At 37.7% G+C, this 22,721-nt stretch overlaps 1 protein-coding gene across 1 annotated transcript in view; it reads right to left on the reverse strand.

Annotated features, from left to right (window-relative positions):
• The window catches only part of MNS1 (meiosis specific nuclear structural 1), a 55,609-nt gene that overhangs the window by 31,298 nt on the left and 1,590 nt on the right, over nucleotides 1-22,721 (reverse strand). Inside the window, exons 2-3 of the mRNA XM_067747760.1 lie at nucleotides 20,127-20,348; nucleotides 10,713-10,840 (exon numbers count right to left, since the gene is read on the reverse strand). Of these exons, the coding sequence (XP_067603861.1) occupies nucleotides 10,713-10,840; nucleotides 20,127-20,348 (350 nt within the window). The remainder of the gene's footprint in view (nucleotides 1-10,712; nucleotides 10,841-20,126; nucleotides 20,349-22,721) is intronic.

The following is a 22,721-nucleotide window of genomic DNA, read 5'->3' on the forward strand; positions in this document are numbered from 1 at the left end:
AGTCACACAGGAGACGCTTAATTCCCCCAGCAATAAGTTGTGACAACATGTGAGAATTGTCTACCAGGAAAGCTCGCTAGAGACTTAGGGCCCAAGATTTTCATTAGGGGCTAGTCATGCATGTACCCTCTGCCTACCAAGTACCAAAATTACGACTACCAGAAGGAACAGAGTTCAGAATGAACCATACTGTTTTTCCAAACAATTAGGCACTCTTATCATAGAGTGATGGGAACCTTCTTGAAATCCAAGTTTCCAGATGCCAGCCAAGGAACAAACTTGCAAAGCAGGGCTATCTGAGGAAATTAGCCTCAAGTGTGCTATGTCAACTCTTTTCTGCACAGCCTCATCATTCTTTATTATCACATTTTTCCCTCTATTAATTTGTTAATTGTATATTCTTTTCCAAATTTGTATTACAGAGATTACATGTTTGTTTCAAGTCTGATAAAATTTGTCCATTTTTTACCAAACAATGAGAGATTCTTGACCACTTTAACTCCATGTATGTACTTCCTACCTCACTTTTGTTATGGTTTGTTACATTTTTAACTATTTATATATTTTAAATCCCAAAGACATTACAATAAGTGATTTACAGATTCATATTTCACCTAGACTTACTACGCATTTTCCTCCCTGAAGTTTTGAGATTAATGTTGGGATCATTTTTATTCTTCTACCTGAAGAACAACTGCTAGTATTTCCTTTAATGCAGGGTTATCGTGATCAATTCTCTATTTTGTTTGACTGAAAATGTTATTTTTTTAAGCCATCTTATTTATTTTAATAATTAACATATTGATTATCAGTCAGAAATGTAATATAATAGTACTGGCATCAGCAAGGAACTAGTTGTACATTTAATAAGGGCAGACTGTCTCTTCTTTGAGATAGTTTTTGCTGAACTTAAATACAAGTTATAAACAAGGTACTTATTTTTTCTTTCATAAAGCTATGTGTTAGCTATATAATAAATATAAATTGCTATTATTTAATAATTATAAATTGTATGGTCATAATTATACAATTAGTTGTAATAACTGTAAATAATTATAACTAATTGTACAACTAATTATAATTATTAATGCTACAATTAAAATAGGATTTCTAAAACTAGACAGTGGTGGGGGCAGTCAAGATGGCGGTGTAGGAAGACATGGAGTTCACGTCTCCCCACAACTAGGGCGCCTGCCACACGCTAGTGGGGGACCTAGACGCCCAAGGAGATGAGAAGTACCCCCTGAGCAATGGGTAGGACGTGGGGGGAGTGAGGGGGGAGGAGACGTGGTGGCTGGGAGCGGGGAGCGGTTCCCATGCCTGGAGGGACCCTCAGGGGCTCAGATATCAGTGGGAGCACGCCTAGAGTTTCCCTTGCCTAATCGGGCCCCAGGAAGCCTGCCGGGCTCCCCAGCCGGGTCCTCCGCCTTCCAAGGCCCCCTCCGGGCCACGTTGGTCCTAGGGGTATAGGAGGGAGATGGGGGGCGGGACTGAGCAGAGAAGAGGAGTGGTGGACAGGGAGGGGCCCTCCAAGATCAGAGGATCAGGGAAGGCATGGAGGGTGTTTCCCCTGCTTACTATGGCCCAGGAAGCCTGCTGGGCTCCCGGGCCTGGTCCTCCATTCTCCCGGGCCCTGTCGGGTTGTGACGGTCTTAGGGGCATAGGATGGAGGGAGAAGGGGGGTAAGAGGAGGAGAGGCAGATAGGAGGGCCCTCTGGGATTGGAGGAATAGGGGAGGGGCGGAGGGCATTTCCCCCACCCACTAAGCCTCGGGAAGCCTGTTGGGCTTCCAGGTCTGGTCCCCTGCCTTCTGGGGCTCCCTCTGGCCACGTGGCTCCTAGGGGCACAGGAGGGAGGTGAGGGGAAAGAAGAAGAGAGGCCAACAGGGAGGGGACCTCTAGGATCGGAGGATGCGGGGGAAAGCACCCTGCATTCCCCCCACCCACTAGGGCCCAGTGAGCCTGCTGGGGTCCTGGACCTGGTGCTCTGACCTCCAAGGCCAGAGGCACTCCTGGGTCCCTCCTGCTGCCTTGAGCCTAAGCCTCACAAGCCACCCAGGGTCTTTTCCGGCCCTGTGGGTCCTAAGCATAGGCCCTGCCCACCACATAAACCCCACCCCTGCCTAAGCCCCACCCCCCCACACAGCCAAGGCCTTTTCTGGCTTTTTTTTGTTTCTTTCCTCTCCTCTTTTTTACTATTGTAGTTCTGTTTTAGCTTCTGGTTGTTGTTTCATCTATATTTTTATTTTTTTATTCTTTCTAACATATCTGTTAGTTTTCTAATCTTATTTTTTACTCTGTTATTGTTCTGCTCCTTTTATTCTTCTTCTTCCTTTTTTTTTGCCGCCCCACGTGGGTTGTGGGATCTTGGTTCATGAGCAGAGGGTTAGGCCAGAGCTCCTGTTGTGGGAGCTCCAAGTCTGAACCACTGGACTAACAGAAAACCTCAGACCCCAGGGAATATTCATCAGAGTGAGGTCACCCCGAGGTCCTCACCTCGGCACCAAGACTCAGCTCTACCCAACAGCCTACAAACTCCAATGCTGGAAGCCTCAGGCCAAAAACCAGTAAAACAGGAACACAATCCCACCCATCAAAAAATAAAATAAAATAAGACAACGAAAAAATGTCACAGATGAGGGAGCAAGGTAAAAACCTATAAGACCAAATAAGTGAAGAGGAAATAGGCAAGCTACCTGAAAAAGAATTCAGAGTAATGACAGTAAAGGTGATCCAGAATCTCAGAAATAGAATGGAGGCACAGATTGAGAAAATACAAGAAATGTTTAACAAAGATCTAGAAGAGGGCTTCCGTGGTGGCGCAGTGGTTTAGAGTCCGCCTGCCAATGCAGGGAACATGTGTTCGTGCCTCGGTCCGGGAAGATCCCACATGCCGCGGAGTGGCTGGGCCCGTGAGCCATGGCCGCTGAGACTGTGTGTCCGGAGCCTGTGCTCTGCAACGGGAGAGGCCACAACAGTGAGAGGCCCACATAATACAAAAAAAAAAAAAAAAAAAGAAGATCTAGAAGAACTAAAGAACAAACAAACATAGATGAACAACATAATAACTGAAATGAAAAATACACTAGAAGGAATCAATAACATAAAACTGAGGCAGAAGAACAAATAAGTGAGCTGGAAGACAGAATGGTGGAAATAACTGCCGAGGAACAGAAGAAAAAAGAATGAAAAGAACTGAAGACAATCACAGAGACCTTTGGGACAACATTAGATGCACCAATATTCGAATTATAAGGGTACCAGAAGAAGAAGAGAAAAAGGAAGCGTCTGAGAAGATATCTGAAGAGATTATAGCAGAAAACTTCTCTAACATGGGAAGGGAAATAGTCACCCAAATCCAGAAAGTGCAGAGAGTCCCATACAGGATAAACCCTAGGAGAAACATACCAAGACACATATTAATCAAACTAACAAAAATTAAATTCAAAGAAAAAATATTAAAAGCAGCAAGGGAAAAGCAAAAAATAACATACAAAGGAATCCCCATAAGGTTATCAGCTGATTTTTTAGCAGAAACTCTGCAGGCCAGAGGGAGTGGCAGGATATACTTAAAGTGATGAAAGAGAAAAACCTACAACCAAGATTACTCTACTCAGCAAGGATCTCATTCAGATTTGACAGAGAAATCAAAAGCTTTTCAGACAAGCAAAAGCTAAGAGAATTCAGCACCACCACACTAGCTTTATAACAAATGCTAAAGGAACTTCTTTAGGTGGGAAGCACAAGAGAAGAAAAGGACCCACAAAAACAAAATGAAAATAATTAAGAAAATGGTAATAGGAACATACATATCAGTAATAACCTTGAAAGTAAATGGATTAAGTGCTCCAAATAAAAGACACAGGCTGGCTGAATGGACACAAGAACAAGACCCATATATGCTGTCTACAACAGACCCACTTCAGACCTAGGGACACATACAGACTGAAAGAGAAGGGATGGAAAAAGATAATCCATGCAAATGGAAATCAAAAGAAAGCTGGAGCAGCAACACTCATATCAGATAAAATAGACTTTAAAATAAAGAATGTTAAAAGAGACAAGGAAGGACACTACAAAATGATCAAGGGATCAATCCACGAAGAAGATATAACAATTATAAATATTTATGCACCCAACATAGGAGCACCTCAATACATAAGGTAAATGCTAACAACCGTAAAAGGGGAAATCGACAGTAACACAATAATAGTAGGGGACTTTACACCCCACTTAACCAACGTACAGATCATCCAAACGGAAAATAAGGAAACACAAGCTTTACATGACACAACAGACCAGATAGATTTAATTGATATTTATAGGACATTCCACCCAAAAGTGTCAGAATACACTTTCTTCTCAAGTGCACACGGAACATTCTCCAGAATACATCACATCCTGGGTCACAAATCAAGCCTCGGAAAATGTAAGAAAATTGAACTCACATCAAGCATCTTTTCTGACCACAATGCTATGAGATTGGAAATCAATTACAGGAAAAAAACTGTAAAAAACACAAATACATGGAGGCTAAACAGTATACTGCTAAACAACCAAGAAATCACTGAAGAAATCAAAGAAGAAATAAAAAAATACATAGAAACAAATGAAAATGAAAACACACAACCCAAAATCTATGGGACACAGCAAAAGCAGTTCTAAGAGGGAAGTTTATAGCAATTCAATTTCACCTAAAGAAACAAGAAAAATCTCAAATAAACAATCTAACTTACACCTAAAGAAACTAGAGAAAGAAGAACAAAGAAAACCCAAAGTCAGCAGAAGGAAAGAATTCATAAAGATCAGAGCAGAAATAAATGAAATAGAAACAAAGAAAACAATAGCAAAGATCAATAAAACTAAAAGCTGGTTCTTTGAGAAGTTAAAAAAAATTGATAAACCCTTAACCAGACTCATCAAGAAAAAAAGGGAGAGGACACAAATTGATAAAATTAGAAATGAAAAAGGAGAAATCACAACTGACACTGCAGAAATACAAAGGATTCTAAGACACTACTACAAACAACTATATGCCAAGAAAATGAACAACCACAAAGAAATGGACAAATTCTTGGAAAGGTACAATTTTCCAAGACTGAATCTGGAAGAAATAGAAAATATAAACAGACCTATCGCAAGTAATGAAACTGTAATTAAAAATCTTCCAGCAAACAAAAGTCCAGGAGCAGATGGCTTCACAGGCAAATTCTATCAAACATTTAGAGAAGAGCTAATACCTATCCTTCTCAAACTCTTCCAAAAAATTGCAGAGGGAGGATCATTCCTAAATTCTTTCTACAAAGCCACCATCACCCTGACACTAAAACCAGACAAAGATACTACAAAAAAAGAAAATTACAGACCAATGTCACTGATGAACATAGATGCAAAAAGAGGATACAGACAGATGGAGAAGTATACCATGTTCTTGGATTGGAAGAAACAATATTGTGAAAATGACTCTACTACCCAAAACAATTGACAGATTCAATGCAATCCCTATCAAACTACCAATGGCATTCTTCACAGAATTAGAACAAAAAATTTTACAATTCGTATGGAAACACAAAAGACCCCAAATAGTCAAAGCAATCTTGCGAAAGAAAAACGGAGCTGAGGAATCAGTCTCCCTGACTTCAAACTATACTACAAAGCTACAGTAATCAAGACAGTATGGTATTGGCACAAAAACAGAAATACAGATCAATCGTACAGGATAGAAAGCCTGGAGATAAACCCATGCACATATGGTCACCTAATTTATGACAAAGGAGGCAAGAACATACAATGGAGAAAAGACAGCCTCTTCAATAAGTGGTGCTGGGAAAAGTGGACAGCTACATGTAAAACAATGAAATTAGAACACTTCCTAACACCATAGACAAAAACAAACTCAAAATGGATTAAAGACCTAAATGTAAGACCGGACACTATAAAACTCTTAGGGGAAAACACTCTTTGACATAAACCACTGCAAGATGTTTTTTGACCCACCTCCTAGAGAAATGGCAATAAAAACAAAAATAAACAAATGGGACCTAATGAAACTTAAAAGCTTTTGCACAGCAAAGGAAACCATAAGCAAGACGAAAAGACAACCCTCAGAATGGTAGAAGATATTTGCAAATGAAGCAACTAACAAAGGATTAATCTCCAAAATATATAAACAGCTCATGGAGCTCAGTATCAAAAAAACAAACAACCCAATTAAAAAATGGGCAGAAGACCTCAACAGACATTTCACCAAAGAAGACATACAGATGGCCAAGAGGCACATGAAAAGCTGCTCAACATCACTAATTATTAGAGAAATACACATCAAAACTACAATGAGGCATCACCTCATGCCAGTCAGAATGGCCATCATCAAAAAATCTACAAACAATAAATGCTGGAGAGGATGTGGAGAAAAAGGAACCCTTTTGCACTGTTGGTGGGAATGTAAATTGACACAGCCACTACGGAGAACAGTACGGAGATTCCATAAAAATCTAAAAATAGAACTACCATACGACCCAGCAATCCCACTACTGGGCATATACCCTGAGAAAAACATAATTCAAAAGGACACATGTACCCCAATGTTCACTGCAGCACCATTTACAATAGCCAGGACATGGAAACAACCTTAATGTCCAACAATAGATGAATGGATAAAGAAGATGTGGTACATATATACAATGGAATATTACTCAGCTATGAAAATGGACGAAACTGGGTCACTTGTAGAGATGTGGACGGACTTAGAATCTCTCATACAGAGTGAAGTAAGCCAGAAAGAGAAAAAAATATCGTATATTAACACATATATGTGGAATCTAGAAAAACGGCACAAATGAACCTATTTGTAGGGCAGGAAGAGAGATGTAGACGTAGAGAATGGACATGTGGACATGGGGGGGAAGGGGAGGGTGGGACGAATTGGAAGACTAGGTTTGACATAAATACACTACCAGGTGTAAAATAGAGAGCTAGTGGGAAGCTGCTGTATAGCACAGGGAGGTCAGCTCGGTGCTCTGTGACGATCTAGATAGGTGGTGGTGGGGTGTGGGAGGGATTCCCAAGAGGGAGGGGATATAGGGATACATATAGCTGATTCACTTCATTGTACAGCAGAAACTAACACAACATTGTAAAGCAATTTTACTCCAATAAAAAATAAATAAAACTAGACAGTGAGTTTCTCAACTCCAGTTAAAAGCTATAATAAAATTAGATTGTCTTTTAAATATTTTCTTGGATTAAAAAAAATCATGTGTTCTAAATAATACAAAAGAGTCTCATGACTTCTGAACTTGAACAATTATTTTCAAAATAAATTTCACTGAGTTTTAAAAATTTACCCTGGGTTTTTTTTTTTTTTCTTTTTTTTTTGCAGTACACGGGCCTCTCACTGCTGTGGCCTCTCCCGTTGCGGAGCACAGGCTCCGGACACGCAGGCTCAGTGGCCATGACTCATGGGCCCAGCCGCTCCGCGGCATGTGGGATCCTCCCGGACCGGGGCACGAACCCGTGTCCCCTGCATCAGCAGGCGGACTCTCACCCACTGTGCCACCAGGGAAGCCCTACCCTGGGTTTTAAAAATTAATTTCTTTTAAGTTTAAAGAGCCTAATCATGATATAGGTGATTTTTAATTACTTTGGATACATTTCAAGCACCACAGCAAACATTTCCTTCAATTTAGACCTGCCAATTTCCAGATGAATACACTGATCAGAAAATGGTCCATTTCTGCATGTCAGTCAAAATTTTACCACGGCTTATGCACAAAATTAAAAACTCTTAGCAGTTTTGACACTGCTGAGAGGAAACATACTCTATTTGAAAGAATACTCAAGAACGACTTTTGCCTTATGTTTGAAGAAACTTTCCACAATGTATAGATTACTAAATTTTCTTTCAGTCCTTTAAATCCAGTCTTCTAGTTTCTAATGTTGCTGCTCAAAGTTCAGTCATACTTCTCACTGTTGCTCTTTTGAAGGCAGTAGTCGTTTTTGTGTGGCTACTTTTGTGATTTTTATGATTTTCTTTATTGTTAGATTTCTGAAGTTTGACTAGGATGAGCATGATGTATTTTTAATTATTTACTGTGTCTTTGTGGCTTTATGCCTTTTTTATTTTTGAAATTCTCAGACTGTATCTCTTTGAATACTGCTTCTGCATCATCCACTTTCATTTCTACTACCAGAATGAAAATTATACATCTGGTAGAACAGCGGTCCCCAACCTTTTTGGCACCAGGGACCAGCTGGTCTTGTGGAAGACAATTTTTCCACAGAGGGTGAGGGGTGGGGGGAATGGTTGAGGTGGTAATGTGAGCGATGGGGAGCGGCAGGTGAAGCTTCACTCACTTGCCCGCCGCTCACCTCCCGCTGTGTGGCCTGGTTCCTAAAAGGGAGTGGGCCGGTACTGGTCCACAGCCCAGAGGTTGGGGACGCCTGTGGTAGCACTTTCCAGCACAGCCCTTATCTCTTTTAAGTTCTCTTTTGTATTTTTCTACCTTTTTGTCTCTCTATGCTTATTGTGGATATTTTCCACTAAACTGCACAGTATCTCTTCATCTGTTTCTATCTAATAAAATCTAATTAAATTCTGGATTATTAAAGTAAAACATACACCAAAGTACACAACTCTTAAGCATACAGCGTGTAGAATGATGTTGAACACCTTACTATATGCTTACTGGCCAAGCTCTGCTTCACTTGTTTACTCTCAGCCATACTTTTGCCATCTGCAGAAACTTCCAGGAGAAATGCAGCTACAAATGCCAGGCTCACCATTCTGGTTTCCTTCCTCTCCCATATCTTATTATTTTACTTTCTCTAGACAGTCTTCTCTGAGAGGGAGCTTTTATCTGAATCACCTAGCCTTCAATTGCTAGATAGGTCCTATATTTAAATCTTTTATCAGTGAATCAGACAAAGATATATGAAACATTTATTTCATCTTCAGAAAACATAAAAGTGTGAGTGATAGCTAACAATAATTGCAGAATTAAGATCAAAAAAGACAGTTTGAGACTAGAGCAATACGAAGACATTAGCAGCAATTTTAAATCTTTTTTTTTCTTCTAAGAATTAGTAATCCCTTAGAGAATGTGATAAAAGTTGTGGACACAGAAAAATACACATGGGTACATTTGCCAAACATACATATATAATTTAATGGGCTCAAAATCTCTGGAGCTCATCCATGGGTTATACAATATTCTATAGAAGCCTTGCTCAGTTAAAGATAAAATGTAACAACTATCAAAGTAAATTCCTAATATATTCAACTACATAAGTACAGAATGGGCATTTAGTTAGTCTGAGTTTTAATCAATAGTGTGATAGGCTGCCACTGAAAAGTAATTCTATATGAGGCAACATTAAGAAACATATTCTAGAACAATGTGGTTAATAGTCTCACTATTAGAAGTACTAAACAGTACCCTAGGGACTTCCCTGGTGGTGCAGTGGATAAGACTCCATGCTCCCAATGCAGGGGGCCTGGGTTCAGTCCTTGGTCAGGGAACTAGATCCCACATGCATGCCACAACTAAGAGTTCACATGCCACAACTAAGAAGCCCACATGCCACAATTAAGAAGACAACATGCTGCAACTAAGGAGCCGGTGCTCTGCAACTAAGGAGCCTGCCTGCCACGACTAAGACCCGGTGCAACCAAATAAATAAATAAATATTTTTTAAAAAATTAAATAAAATAAACAGTACCCTAGAGTATTACACATAATTGTGGGGGCAATATTTTGTTAAGGAATACTAAAAATCTACATTACATCTACAGAAGAGAACCAGGATGGTAAAGAAGCTTGAAATCATGTTATCTGAGGAACAAATGAAGGAATAAGGGACATTTAACTTACAGAAGGAAATGTTTAGTGGATTCATAAATATGAAGAGATGTCCTAAAGAAAAACTCAATTTATTTCTTTTTCAATCAGATAGCAGAACTAAGATAAATGCCTGGATATTACAGGGAAATTAATTTTGAAACAATAGGGAAAAAAGGATTATTCAAAGATAGGGCTGAATGAAAAAGTTCCTATGGCAGTCACTGGACGTGCTAAACCACAGCTGACCAGTCACCTTCCAGAAATACTGTAGGAAATTTATGTAGGGGCATAAAATTAAATTAGGTATCACCTAAGATTTTTCTTATAAGTAGAATTCATGAGTCTATTTTTTATAAGAGGTCATTTTAAAAATTATCTTTAGAGAAGAGGGAATTGATACTGATTTTCACCTTAAATATTAACACTGTATTTCTAAGAATATTACCTCTTTTCTCAGATGAACATATATATAGGATTTAAAGCAGTATTTCTAGTCAAAATATTAACTAAGTACAATGACATAAAGAAAGAAATCTCACTCTCAGATGCTAAGCATTACATAAAAGTTTAAAGATAAGTGAAGTAAGTCAGACAGAGAAGGACAAATATCATATATCACTTATATGCAGAATCTTAAAAAAAATGATACAAATGAACTTATTTACAAAACAGAAACAGACTCAGAGACTCAGGGAATTAGCTTATGATTACCAGGGGGAATGGCAGAGGGGAGGTGTAGATTGGGAGTTTGGAATTGACATGTACACACTGCTATATTTAAAATAGATAACCAAGGACCTAATGCAAAAAAAAAAATTTTTTTAAGTGGCCAAAAAGACTAAATAAATGAAATTTTTGGAAGCCAAGATACCTGTTTTCTCTTACTTGTTGCCTCATCTTTTCATCCTTTAGACTTTCATGTTTAAGTTTTGCCAATTCCATAGCTAATTTTTCTTCTTGTTCAAGCTGGAGCTCCCTCAATCTTTTGTTTTCTTCTGCCTAAATAAAAAAATAAATAACTTTAGTCATTTGTCCCCCAGAACCAGATTTTTTTTCATTAAGGTTGAATTTGTTTTATAGCAAAAAACTACAAGTACCTTCTGAGCAGTCAACTGTTTATGTTTTAAAATACAAAATATAATTTCAATAAATAATTTTTCTGAACATTTTATCTGGAAAATGTTCTGAACATTTTATCACGGAAAATTTCTGAACATTTTATCTGAATGTTTTTTTTTTCTGAACATTTTTTCATGGAAATTTTCAAACATCACCAAAAGTAAGAAGAATACTGAAACACTCCCTCAGGTAGCCATCACTCATCTTCAAAAATTATCAGTATTTTGCCAATCTTTTTTCTCTACTCTTCCACTCCACTCCCACTTTTTCCTATATATATATTTTTTTACTAGAGTATTTAAAAACAAATCCTAGATATATCATTACCATGTAAATAATTCAATATTGATCTCTACCTGACAAGAATTTCTTCTTATATAACCATACAAGTAATAAACTGAAATAAATTAACAATAATTCCTTAGTAAGGTCTAATAACTTTTCCATATTTAGATTTCCCCAGCTGTCTCGAAGATCTTTTTTTTTTTGGTTTGTTCAAATCAAAATCCAAACAAGGTCCATATATTGTATCTAGTTATGATTTCTATTAAGTCTCTTTTATTTTTTAACAGTCTCCTCACAGACTACCCCCCACCAGCACACTGATTTGTTGTGGAAATTAGGACATATGTCCCACAGAATGTCTCACATTCTGAATTCGACTGATTGCTTCACCAGGATATCTTGTTTCTCTTTTGTATTTCCTATAAAATGGTAGAAAGATCTAGAGACTTGATTAAATTCTGTATTTAGGAAAGAATATGCACATGAAAAGATGTTCAATATCATTAGACATCAGGAAATTCAAGTTAAAACTACAATTATATATCACTACATACCTACTGGAATGGCTAAAACAAAAAGTAGCAGCAAAAACAAATGCTGGTGAGAAACAGCATTATTCACTGGGTGGGAATGTAAAATGGTATAGCTACTCTGGAAAATAGATTTTACAATACAACTCAACAGTTGTACTCTTAAGCATTTCTCCCAGAGAAATGAAAATTTATGTTTATTAAAAAAACCTGTACCCAAATGTTTACAGCAGATTTATTCAAAATACCCAACTGAAAATACCCAGACATCCTTCAACAGGTGAATGGTCAAATAAACTGTGGTATATCCATACTGTGGAACACCACTCAGCAACAAAAAAGAATGAGTATTCATACAAACTACAATCTGGATGAATCTCCAGGAATTATGCTGAGTGAAAAAATCCAATCCCAAAAGGTTACATACTGTTTGATCCTATTTATATAATGTTCTTGGAACATGTTCTATTTTAAAGCTGAAACATAATTCACACAGCATAAAATTCACATTTCACAATTCACGACTCAGCAGTTTTTTAGTACATTCACAATGTTGTGCAACCAACACCACTACCTAGTTCCAGAACTTTTTTTTTTTAAATAGACTACTATTTGGAGCAGTATTGGGTTCACAGCAAAACTGACAAGAACAGAGTTCCCAATAAACACTCTGCCCACACACATGCACAGCCCCTTATCAACATCCCACACCAGAGGGGACATTTGTTACAATCAGTAAACCTACACTGACACATCATTAACACCCAAAGTCCATAGTTTACCTTACTGTTCATTCTTGGTGTTATATATTCTATGGGTTTAAACAACTGTATGATGACATATATACCTACCATTACAATATCATACAGAGTAGTTTCACTGCCCTAAAAATCCTCTTTGTTCTGCTTATTCATCCCACCCTCTCCAAAACCCCTGGAAACCACTGAACTTTTCACTAACCGCATTGTTTTGCCTTTTCCAGAATGTCATATAGTTGAAATCATACATTATGTAGCTTTTCAGATTGGCTTCTTTCACTTTCATGTCTTTTCATGGCTTGATAGCTCATTTATTTTAGCACTGAATAATAATATTCTATTTTGTGGATTATTTATCCATTCACCTACTGAAGGACATCTTAGTTGCTTACAAGTTTCGGCAATTATGAATAAAGCTGCCATAAACATCCATGTGCAGTTTTGTGTGTGGATGTAAGTTTTTAACATTACAGAACATTTTTATCACCCGAAAAAGAAACCCCATACCTGTTAGCAGTCACTCACCATTCCACTTACCCTTCAACCACTAATCTACTTCCTATCTGTGTGAATCTGCCTATTCTAGATATTTCATTGAAAAGAAATCATACAATATGTGGCCTTTTTGTGTTTGGCTTCTTTCATTTAGCATAATGCTTTCAACGTTCACCTATGTCGCAGTACATATCAGTAATGCATACCTTTTTATGGCTGCATAATATACAATTGTACAAATATAACATATTTTGCTTATCCATTCACAAGCTGATGGGCATTTGGGTTGTTTCCACTTATCTGGCTATCATGATTAATGCTGCTATGAACATTTGTGTAAAAGTTTTTGTGTGGACATAGATTTTCAATTATCTTGGTCATATGCTTAGGAGTGTAACTGCTATGTAATATAGTAACTATGCTTAACTTTTTGAGGAACTACCAAACAGTTCTGTACAGCCACTACACCATTTTACATTTCCAGCAGCAATGTACAAGGGTTCCAACACTTATTTTCCTTTTTTTTTTCCTCCAACTGCAGCAGTCCTCGTGGGTCTGAAGTGGTTATCTCACTGTGGTTTTGATTTGCATCTCCCTAATGATTAATGATGTTGAGCATTGCTTTTTGGGCTTATTGCTCACTTGTATATCTTCTTGGGAGAAATGGCTATTGAAATCCTTTGCTCATTTTACTGATGAGTTGTACATGTAATGTTCTTTAAGTGACAAAATTATAGAAATGGAGAACATATTAGTGATTTCTACAGTTAAGGATGAGGTAGGGATAGACAAGAAAGAGAAGGGTATGTACATAGAAGGACAAAACGTGGGATCCTTGTGATCATGGAACTCCTCTGGATCTTGGCTATGGTATTATATATACAAAGCTACACGTGTTATAAACTGTATAGAACTAAACACACACACACACACACACAAATAAAACTGAGGAAATCTGAACAAGACTGGTGAATTGCATCACTGTTGATATCTTGTTTGTGATATTGTACTATACTTTTGCAAGATGTACCATTGGGAGAAATTGGGTACAGGATATATAGGAACCTTATGTATTTTTCTTACAACTTCATATGAATCTATAATTATCTCAATAAAAATTTCAATGAACAAAAAGCAACAGCAAGTACTGCTGTGGACACAAAGCCATTGGAATTCTTATACATTACTTGAGGAAATGCAAAGTAGTGCAGTAACTGTGGAAAATGATTTGGCAGTTTCTTATAAAATGAAACTTACGCATACCATATGACCCAACCATCCTACTATCAGATATCTATCCAAGAGAAATGAAAATTTATGTTCATAAAAAAGTTTGTATTCAGTTTTATTCACATTTGCCCAAAACTGTAAATAACTCAAATTTACTTCATACTGTGAATGGATAAACAAACTGTGGTACCTCCATATAATAGAATACTACTATACCATTCAGCAATTAAAATGAATGATTCATGCAACACAAAATCTTAAATTTGTTTTGCTAAGTGAAAGAAGTAGACCCAAAAGGTGACATATTACATAATTCCATTTATATGATACTATGGAAAAGATAAACCTATTGGACAAAAAAGAAATCAATTGTTTCCAGGAATTGGGGGGTGGTGTGAGTGGTTGACTATAAAGGGGAAGCATGAGGGGACTTTTGGTGTGATGAATTGCTTTGTATGACATTGTGATGGTGGAAACAGTAATCTGCATTTGCTAAAATCCATAGAACTGTACATAACAAAGAACGAATTTTATAATATGTAAATTTTAAATGAAATCAACTAGTACATCCATGCTGTGTACTACTACTTAATAATAAAAAGGAATCAACTGTTGACACATCCGACAACATGGATGAATCTCAAGAGCATTATGTGGAGTGAAAAAAGCCTATTCTAAAGGTTACAGACAAAAAAAAAATGGTTCTGAAGAACTTAGGGGCAGGACAGGAATAAAGACACAGACGTAGAGAATGGACTTGAGGACACAGGGAGGGGGAAGGGTAAGCTGGGACGAAGTGAGAGAGTGGCATGGACATATATACACTACCAAATGTAAAATAGCTAGCTAGTGGGAAACAGCCGCATAGCACAGGGAGATCAGCTTGATGCTTTGTGACCACCTAAAGGGGTGGGATAGGGAGGGTGGGAGGGAGACGCAAGAGGGAGGAGGTATGGGGATACATGTGTATGTATAGCTGATTCACTTTGTTATAAAGCAGAAACTAACACCATTGTAATGCAATTGTAAAGCAATTATACTCCAATAAAGATGTTTAAAAAAATAAATAAAGGTTATAGACGTATGATTCCACATATGTATGGAATCACATGCAGGACTGTTTATATAACATCTTTTTTAAAAAATAAGATTCTTGAAATAACAAAATTATAGAGATGGAGAACAAATTAGTGATTGCCAGTCATTGTGGGGTTTGAAGGAAGTGTGTGACAATAATGGGGTAGGTAGCATGAATAAGGTCTTGGTGGTGATGGAATAGTTCTGTATCTTTTTTTTTTTTTTGGCTGTACGCGGGCCTCTCACTGTTGTGACCTCTCCCATTGCGGAGCACAGGCTCCGGATGCGCAGGCTCAGCGGCCATGGCTCACGGGCCCAGCCGCTCCGCAGCATGTGGGATCTTCCCGGACCGGGGCACGAACCCGTGTCCCCTGCATCAGCAGGCGGACTCTCAACCACTGCACCACCAGGGAAGCCCTAGTTCTGTATCTTGAATGAGGTGGTGGTTGCATAAATCTACACATGTAATAAAATGACACAGAAATATATACGCATAACATAGCAATGACATTTTACAGGGTTGATATCATATTACAGTTGTGTAAGATATAACCGTTGGGGGAAACTGCCCAAGGGCACAGTGGACCTCTCTGCACTATCTTTGCACCTTCCCAAGGATATGTAATTATTTCAACATTAGAAAAAAAAGAAATCAATCAGATTGATTGAGGACAATCAATCAGACTGGAGAGGACAATGGAATGCAGACTATAACAAATTAACTGTATTAAAAATCAGTCAAAAAAACCAACCAAACAAAAATCAATCAAATAACCACAATGGAGGAGATAGGCAGGAGTGGACATAAGTAACTTTGGAAAAAAGTTTGACTAGATATTGCAAGGCTAAAGACACAAAGAACTGTACCTAAGTCTGTATTGTAGTTAGTAAATTTGTTGTTCACAAGGGTGCAGGTTAGCAATTCTGAAGCTATTTGTATTCTAGGGTTGAAAGAATAAATAAATATACTGTAGATAATGAAAGCCAGCTTTCTTTTTGTTGGGAGAATGCAATTACAAATAAGGAAAGGAGAAAGACTAAAATGACCCCTGTGGTGGCAGATTGGAGTCAGCAGTACCAACTCAGGCTCATGGGTTTTTTTATTAATAAATACATGCAGATAGACACACAAATGTAAACACAGATGTGTGTGTATGGTTATTTTCTAGTTTGTTTTCTAGTTCTTTCCACCTAGAGGGAGTAGAGCAGTAAAACCCCAGTAATAATGAACACGTCCATCATTCAGACCTTGGTTTCTAAATACCATTTTCCAATAAAAGGAACCAAGTCTTCTTAGAGAACTGGTTGATTCCAAGGCAAGGGAAGAATAAGCTGAGCCTGGAACATCTTGTGGTACCAGAAAGCAAGTAAACTGCATGTGTAGAGAGGGTCACGTGGCAGGGAATGTCAGCAACCTCTGGGAGATGAAAACTTCAGGCTTACAACTACAAGAACATGAACTCTGCTGACAACTTAAACGGGCCAAGAAGAGGCCCCAAGATCCAGATGAGAATGCATCCCAGGCAACACCTTGATTTCAGCCTTGTGAGACCAAGCAGACAATCCAGCTACACGATGCCTGGACTTCTGACCTACAGAAATTGTGAGGTAATAAATGGATATTGTTTTAAGCCACTAAGTTTGTGGAAGTTTGTTACACAGCAACAGAAAACTAATATAACAAATGAACTATAGTCTTCAAAATTGTCAAGGTCATGAAAGAAAAAAAAAGGGAGGAACTCACAGAATGGAGGAGACTTAGAGGAGACTAAGGACACCTGACAACTAAATGCAATTTGTGATACTGGAACAACAACAACAACAACAAAAAGGTGTTAGTGGAAAAACTGATGAAATCTGAATAAATCTCACAGTTTAGTTAATAGTATTGTGGCAAGGCTAATTTCTTCATTTTGATAATTATTCTATGATTATGTTAGCGGTGACATAAAGGGAAGTCAGGTCAAGGGTATTATTTTTGCAACTATTCTGTAAAACTAAACTTATCTCAAAAAGTTAAAAATATGCATATGCCCAAGTTCTATCTGCTGAAAAGATCTGGAACCAATATAATAAGCATATCTAACACCCAAGAGTAATAAGCATACCTAAAACCAAAATTGTCTCCACTAAATGATAATAGAACTCCTTGGTACAATGGCCAATACCAGGTATGAAGCAAGAAATTTACAAGATGAACCTTGTATTAGGGTTTTCGAGAGAAACAGAAACAATATAATAAGGAATCAGCTCAAGCAATTATGGAAGCAGGCAAGTCCCAAGATCCGCAGGGTGAGTTGGAAAGCTGGAGACAGAAGCCAGCCAATAGTTTAGTTCCAGTCTAAGGTCAAAGGCCTGAGAGCCACTGGTGTAGTTCCCGCCTGAAGGCTGGCAGGCTTGAGACTCAGTAAGAATTGTTTCAGTTCAAAATCTGCTTTACTCGGGCTTCCCTGGTGGCGCAGTGGTTGAGAGTCCGCCTGCCGATGCAGGGGACACAGGTTCATGCCCCAGTCCGGGAGGGTCCCACATGCTGCGGAGCGGCTGGGCCCGTGAGCCATGGCCGCTGAGCCTGCGCATCTGGAGCCTGTGCTCCGCAACGGGAGAGGCCACAACAGTGAGAGCCCCGCATACAGAAAAAAAAAAAAAAACTGCTTTACTCAGTCTATTAATTTAAATGCTAATCTCATCCAAAAACACCCAAAATAATGGCTGACCAAATATCTGGGCACCCCCCAGCCCAGTCAAGCTGGCACGTAAAATTAACCATCCCTAGCCTGTAACACTGTATTCTGACAAAAAGCAAGAAAGCTACCACAAATAAAGGGAGCCTTGTCAAAAGGACACAGAAGCAATAAAAGGGCATCCACTGGCCAAATGTAGGACAATCTGAGCATGAAAAAGAATAATAAATACAATTAATTCAAGTATATAAAGGCCCATGACTCCAAAAAAAAAATTTTTTTTAAGGGAAAAAGTCCAAAGCTCAAGAAAATAAAATTTTAAAAAGCAACATAGGCATACACCAATGGAAGTGACTAGGGCACCAGTTCTTACTCTGAAAATTATTTATCTCCCTTTCCAGTAAAAACTATATCTCAGGGTACCAAATTACGCTAGTTGATGAGGGAAAGTTCTTTACAGAGGAATTGCAGCTAATTAAATGTGAAAGGAACAACAAAATTAGAAAATCAGTGTTTTGCAACCCCTAATAATGAAAAAGATTTATTGGTGAAACCAAAGATTAAAGTTTGATGGGGATCTTTACAATGGAGGAACCAGGCTGTCTCATTAAACCCACTAATCAACATTAGCATCAACATCAGCACCAGTATGTGCCTGCTGGTGGGATAAGATAACAAAGATAGCACTGCCATGGAGTCACAGCCAAAAGAGTTGTACCTAAATCTAATCCTGCCCTTAGGGCTAACTTCCATTTAGAGGAAATATAAGAGATAGCGGAACAAAGTAAAGGAACAACTGAGGAAGCAAATAGATAAATTCAGAAAGTGGGATATCCTATTAAACAACTGGCCTAGCTTCTTTAACAAGTTAAAAACATGAAGTTAACAAAAAAAGCACAGGGAAGGGTTGTTTTAGATTAAAAGGGACCTGACATAACCAAATACACTGGATAAACCTTGTTTGGATCTGATTAAAACAAACCAACTCTAAAAGCAGTCTTCTGACACAATCATAGAAATTTGATTATGGAATGGTATTAAATGATACCTTGAATTTATTGATAATTCTATCAGGTAAGATAATGGCACTATGCTGCTGCTATATAAAAATAAATCCATATTTTGTAAGATGTATACTGAAGTATACGAGAGAGTTGATATGATATCTGGGATTTTCTTTAAAATTAAAGAAAAATAAGAATAAAAAGAATAGGCAAAAAAATCTAATCCCCAAGGATCTTCTTGCTCAGGGTTAGAAAGTCATGTCTAAGCTTCTGGAATTTGAAACTCAGAAGGATGAATACCACTTTTAAAACTTGGTTTTGCCATTCCCCACAATATATTACAAAATGTTGAACATATAGCAGACACTCAAAAAATACTGAAATATCAGAACATCTTTTTCACATTTATGAGAACTCATTTCTTTTCTCGGTGGTTTCCCTTTTTCTACCTCCCTCATCCCTTAAAATATGCACTGAAAAACTGTCACCACACCTTAGTAGTTACATACCTACGTATTATACCTGAATTTTTCAAGGCAGTATTTCAAAAATCAAAAATACAAGTAAATTCATAGCTAATAAATGTGTTCATTTTCTACCGCTTAATGTACATGTTTAATCTCAATAAATTCAAAAAAGGTATTCTTAAATTTTTGTCTTTAGAATTTTAGGGAAAGCAACAGAATTATACTTATGTGAACAAAACTGTGGAAGTTAGTAATTATGAATTTCATATTTATGAAAAAAAAAAACCTGAGTGCTTACTCTTCCAGGCACTATTCTAAGGGCTTTGCCTGTATTAACTGATTAATTACTAAAACAATCCTATGAAGTAGGTACTATTATTCTTCTCACTTTCTAGATGGGACAGAGAAAGTAAAAGCAAACTACCCAAGGTTCCACAGCTAACATATAGTAGTACTAGGACTCAAAGATACACAGTCCAGCTCCAAAACCCCAGCTCTTTCCCACTATACTGGGCTGACTCACTGGGAGGCATCCTTTGCCTGATACTTAGTCTCTCTACTCAATTCCAGTTGGCTTTCATTGTTTCCAAAGAGAAAATGAAGGAAAAAAATGATGTAAAAATGAATAGTAAAACTTACCTTTTGAATGGCCTCTTCCATATCCAACTCAAATTGTTCATTCTGTAATAATCGGAGGAACCTTTTGCGCTCAGCCCGGTCATCATTCTCATTCTGCACCATTTGGTCCCTGATTTGATTCTGCAGCCTTTGTAGTGCCTCGACATGCACTTGTTTGCAATAGTTTACATCTACTAATTTCTGATGCCTTTCACTAGAGCTCAGAGTTCTCCTTCTGGAAGCCTAAAATGGGGGGGGGGGGAGGGGGAAAGCATACTTTAGTGCTCCAGGATCTAATTTTTTTTAATATATTGATGTAGCCCCAGAAACAAATGAAATGAAGATAGTTAACAGTAAAAAACGAAAGGCTTTAGGCTTCCTTCCTAAATTCAAAGAAATATATCATAATAAAAAAGCAAATGTGGTAGGTAACTACATGATATATCAATGAAGCAGGTACTATTAGTGTTCCCCATCTTATATATGAGGCATGAAAATTAAAGCAACTTGACCCAAGTTTCCTCAGCTAATAAACAGCCATACTAGAATTCAAAGACGTGCAGCTGAGCTCTATAGACCCAGCTCTTTACCACTACGGAGGGAATTCCTACTCATTCCACCCTCTACCCCTTCCCATTTGGCTGTAAAGTGAGGTTCAAAAGCTGGTCATGTCAACCTGGAAGAAATGGACAAATTCTTAGAAAAGCACAACCTTCCCAGACTGAACCAGGAAGAAATAGAAAATATAAACAGACCAGTCACAAGCACTGAAATTGAAACTGTGATTAAAAATCTTCCAACAAACAAAAGCCCAGGACCAGATGGCATCACAGGTGAATTCTATTAAACATTTAGAGAAGAGCCAACACCTATCCTTCTCAAACTCTTCCAAAATATAGCAGAGGGAGGAACACTCCCAAACTCATTCTAGGAGGCCACCATCACACTGATACCAAAACCAGACAAAGATGTCACAAGGAAAGAAAACTACAGGCCAATATCACTGATGAACAGAGATGCAAAAAACCTCCACAAAATACTAGCAAACAGAATCCAACAGCACATTAAAAGGATCATACACCATGATCAAGTGGGGTTTATTCCAGGAGTGCAAGGATTCTTCAATATACGCAAATCAATCAATATGATAAACCATTTTAACAAATTGAAGGATAAAAACCATATGGTAATCTCAATAGATGCAGAAAAATCTTTCGACAAAATTCAACACCCATTTATGATAAAAACCCTCCAGAAAGTAAACATAGAGGGAACTTACCTCAACATAATAAAGGCCATATATGACAAACCCACAGCCAGCATCATTCCCAATAGTGAAAAACTGAAAACATTTCCACTAAGATCAGGAACAAGACAAGGTTGCCCACTCTCACTGCTATTATTCAACATAATTTTGGAAGTTTTAGCCACACCAATCAGAGAAGAAAAAGAAATAAAAGGAATACAAATCAGAAAAGAAGCAAAACTGTCACTGTTTGCAGATGACATGATACTATACATAGAGAATCCTAAAGATGCTACCAGAAAACTACTAGAGCTAATCAATGAATTTGGTAAAGGAGCAGGATACAAAATTAATGCACAGAAATCTCTTGCATTCCTATACACTAATGATGAAAAATCTGAAAGAGAAATTAAGGAAACACTCCCATTTACCACTGCAACAAAACAAATAAAATACCTAGGAATAAACCTACCTAAGAAGACAAAAGACCTGTATGCAGCAAACTGTAAGACACTGATGAAAGAAACTAAAGATAATACAAACAGATGGAGAGATATACCATGTTCTTGGATTGGAAGAATCAATAATGTGAAAATGACTATATTATCCAAAGCAATACACAGATTCAATGCAATCCCTATCAAATTACCAATGGCATTTTTTACAGAACTAGAACAAAAAATCTTAAAATTTGTTTGGAGACACAAAAGACCCCGAATAGCCAAAGCAATCTTGAGAAAGAAAAACGGAGCTGGAGGAATCAGACTCCCTGACTTCAGACTATGCCACGAAGCTACAGTAATCGAGACAATATGATACTGGCAGAAAAACAAAAATATAGATCAATGGAACAGGATAGAAAGCCCAGAGATAAACCCACGCACCTTTGGTCAACTAATCTATGACAAAGGAGGCAAGGATATACAACGGAGAAAAAACAGTCTTCAATAAGTGGTGCTGCAGCTACATGTAGAAGGATGAAATTAGAACACTCCCTAACACCATACACAAAAATAAACTCAAAATGGATTAAACACCTAAACGTAAGACTGGACACTATAAAACTCTTAGAGGAAAACATAGGAAGAACACTCTTTGACATAAATCACAGCAAGATCTTTTTTGACTCACCTCCTAGAGTAATGGAAATAAAAACAAAAATAAACAAATGAAACCTAATGAAACTTAAAAGCTTTTGCAAAGGAAAGGAAACTACAAACAAAACGAAAAGACAACCCTCAGAATGGGAGAAAATGTTTGCAAACGAATCAACAGACAAAGGATTAATCTCCAAAATATATAAACAGCTCATGCAGCTCAATATGAAAAAAACAAACAACCCAAACCAAAAATGGGCAGAAGACCTAAAT

This window comes from Pseudorca crassidens, chromosome 1 (genome assembly GCF_039906515.1).
Source record: "Pseudorca crassidens isolate mPseCra1 chromosome 1, mPseCra1.hap1, whole genome shotgun sequence".
NCBI classification, from domain to species: Eukaryota; Metazoa; Chordata; class Mammalia; order Artiodactyla; family Delphinidae; genus Pseudorca; species Pseudorca crassidens.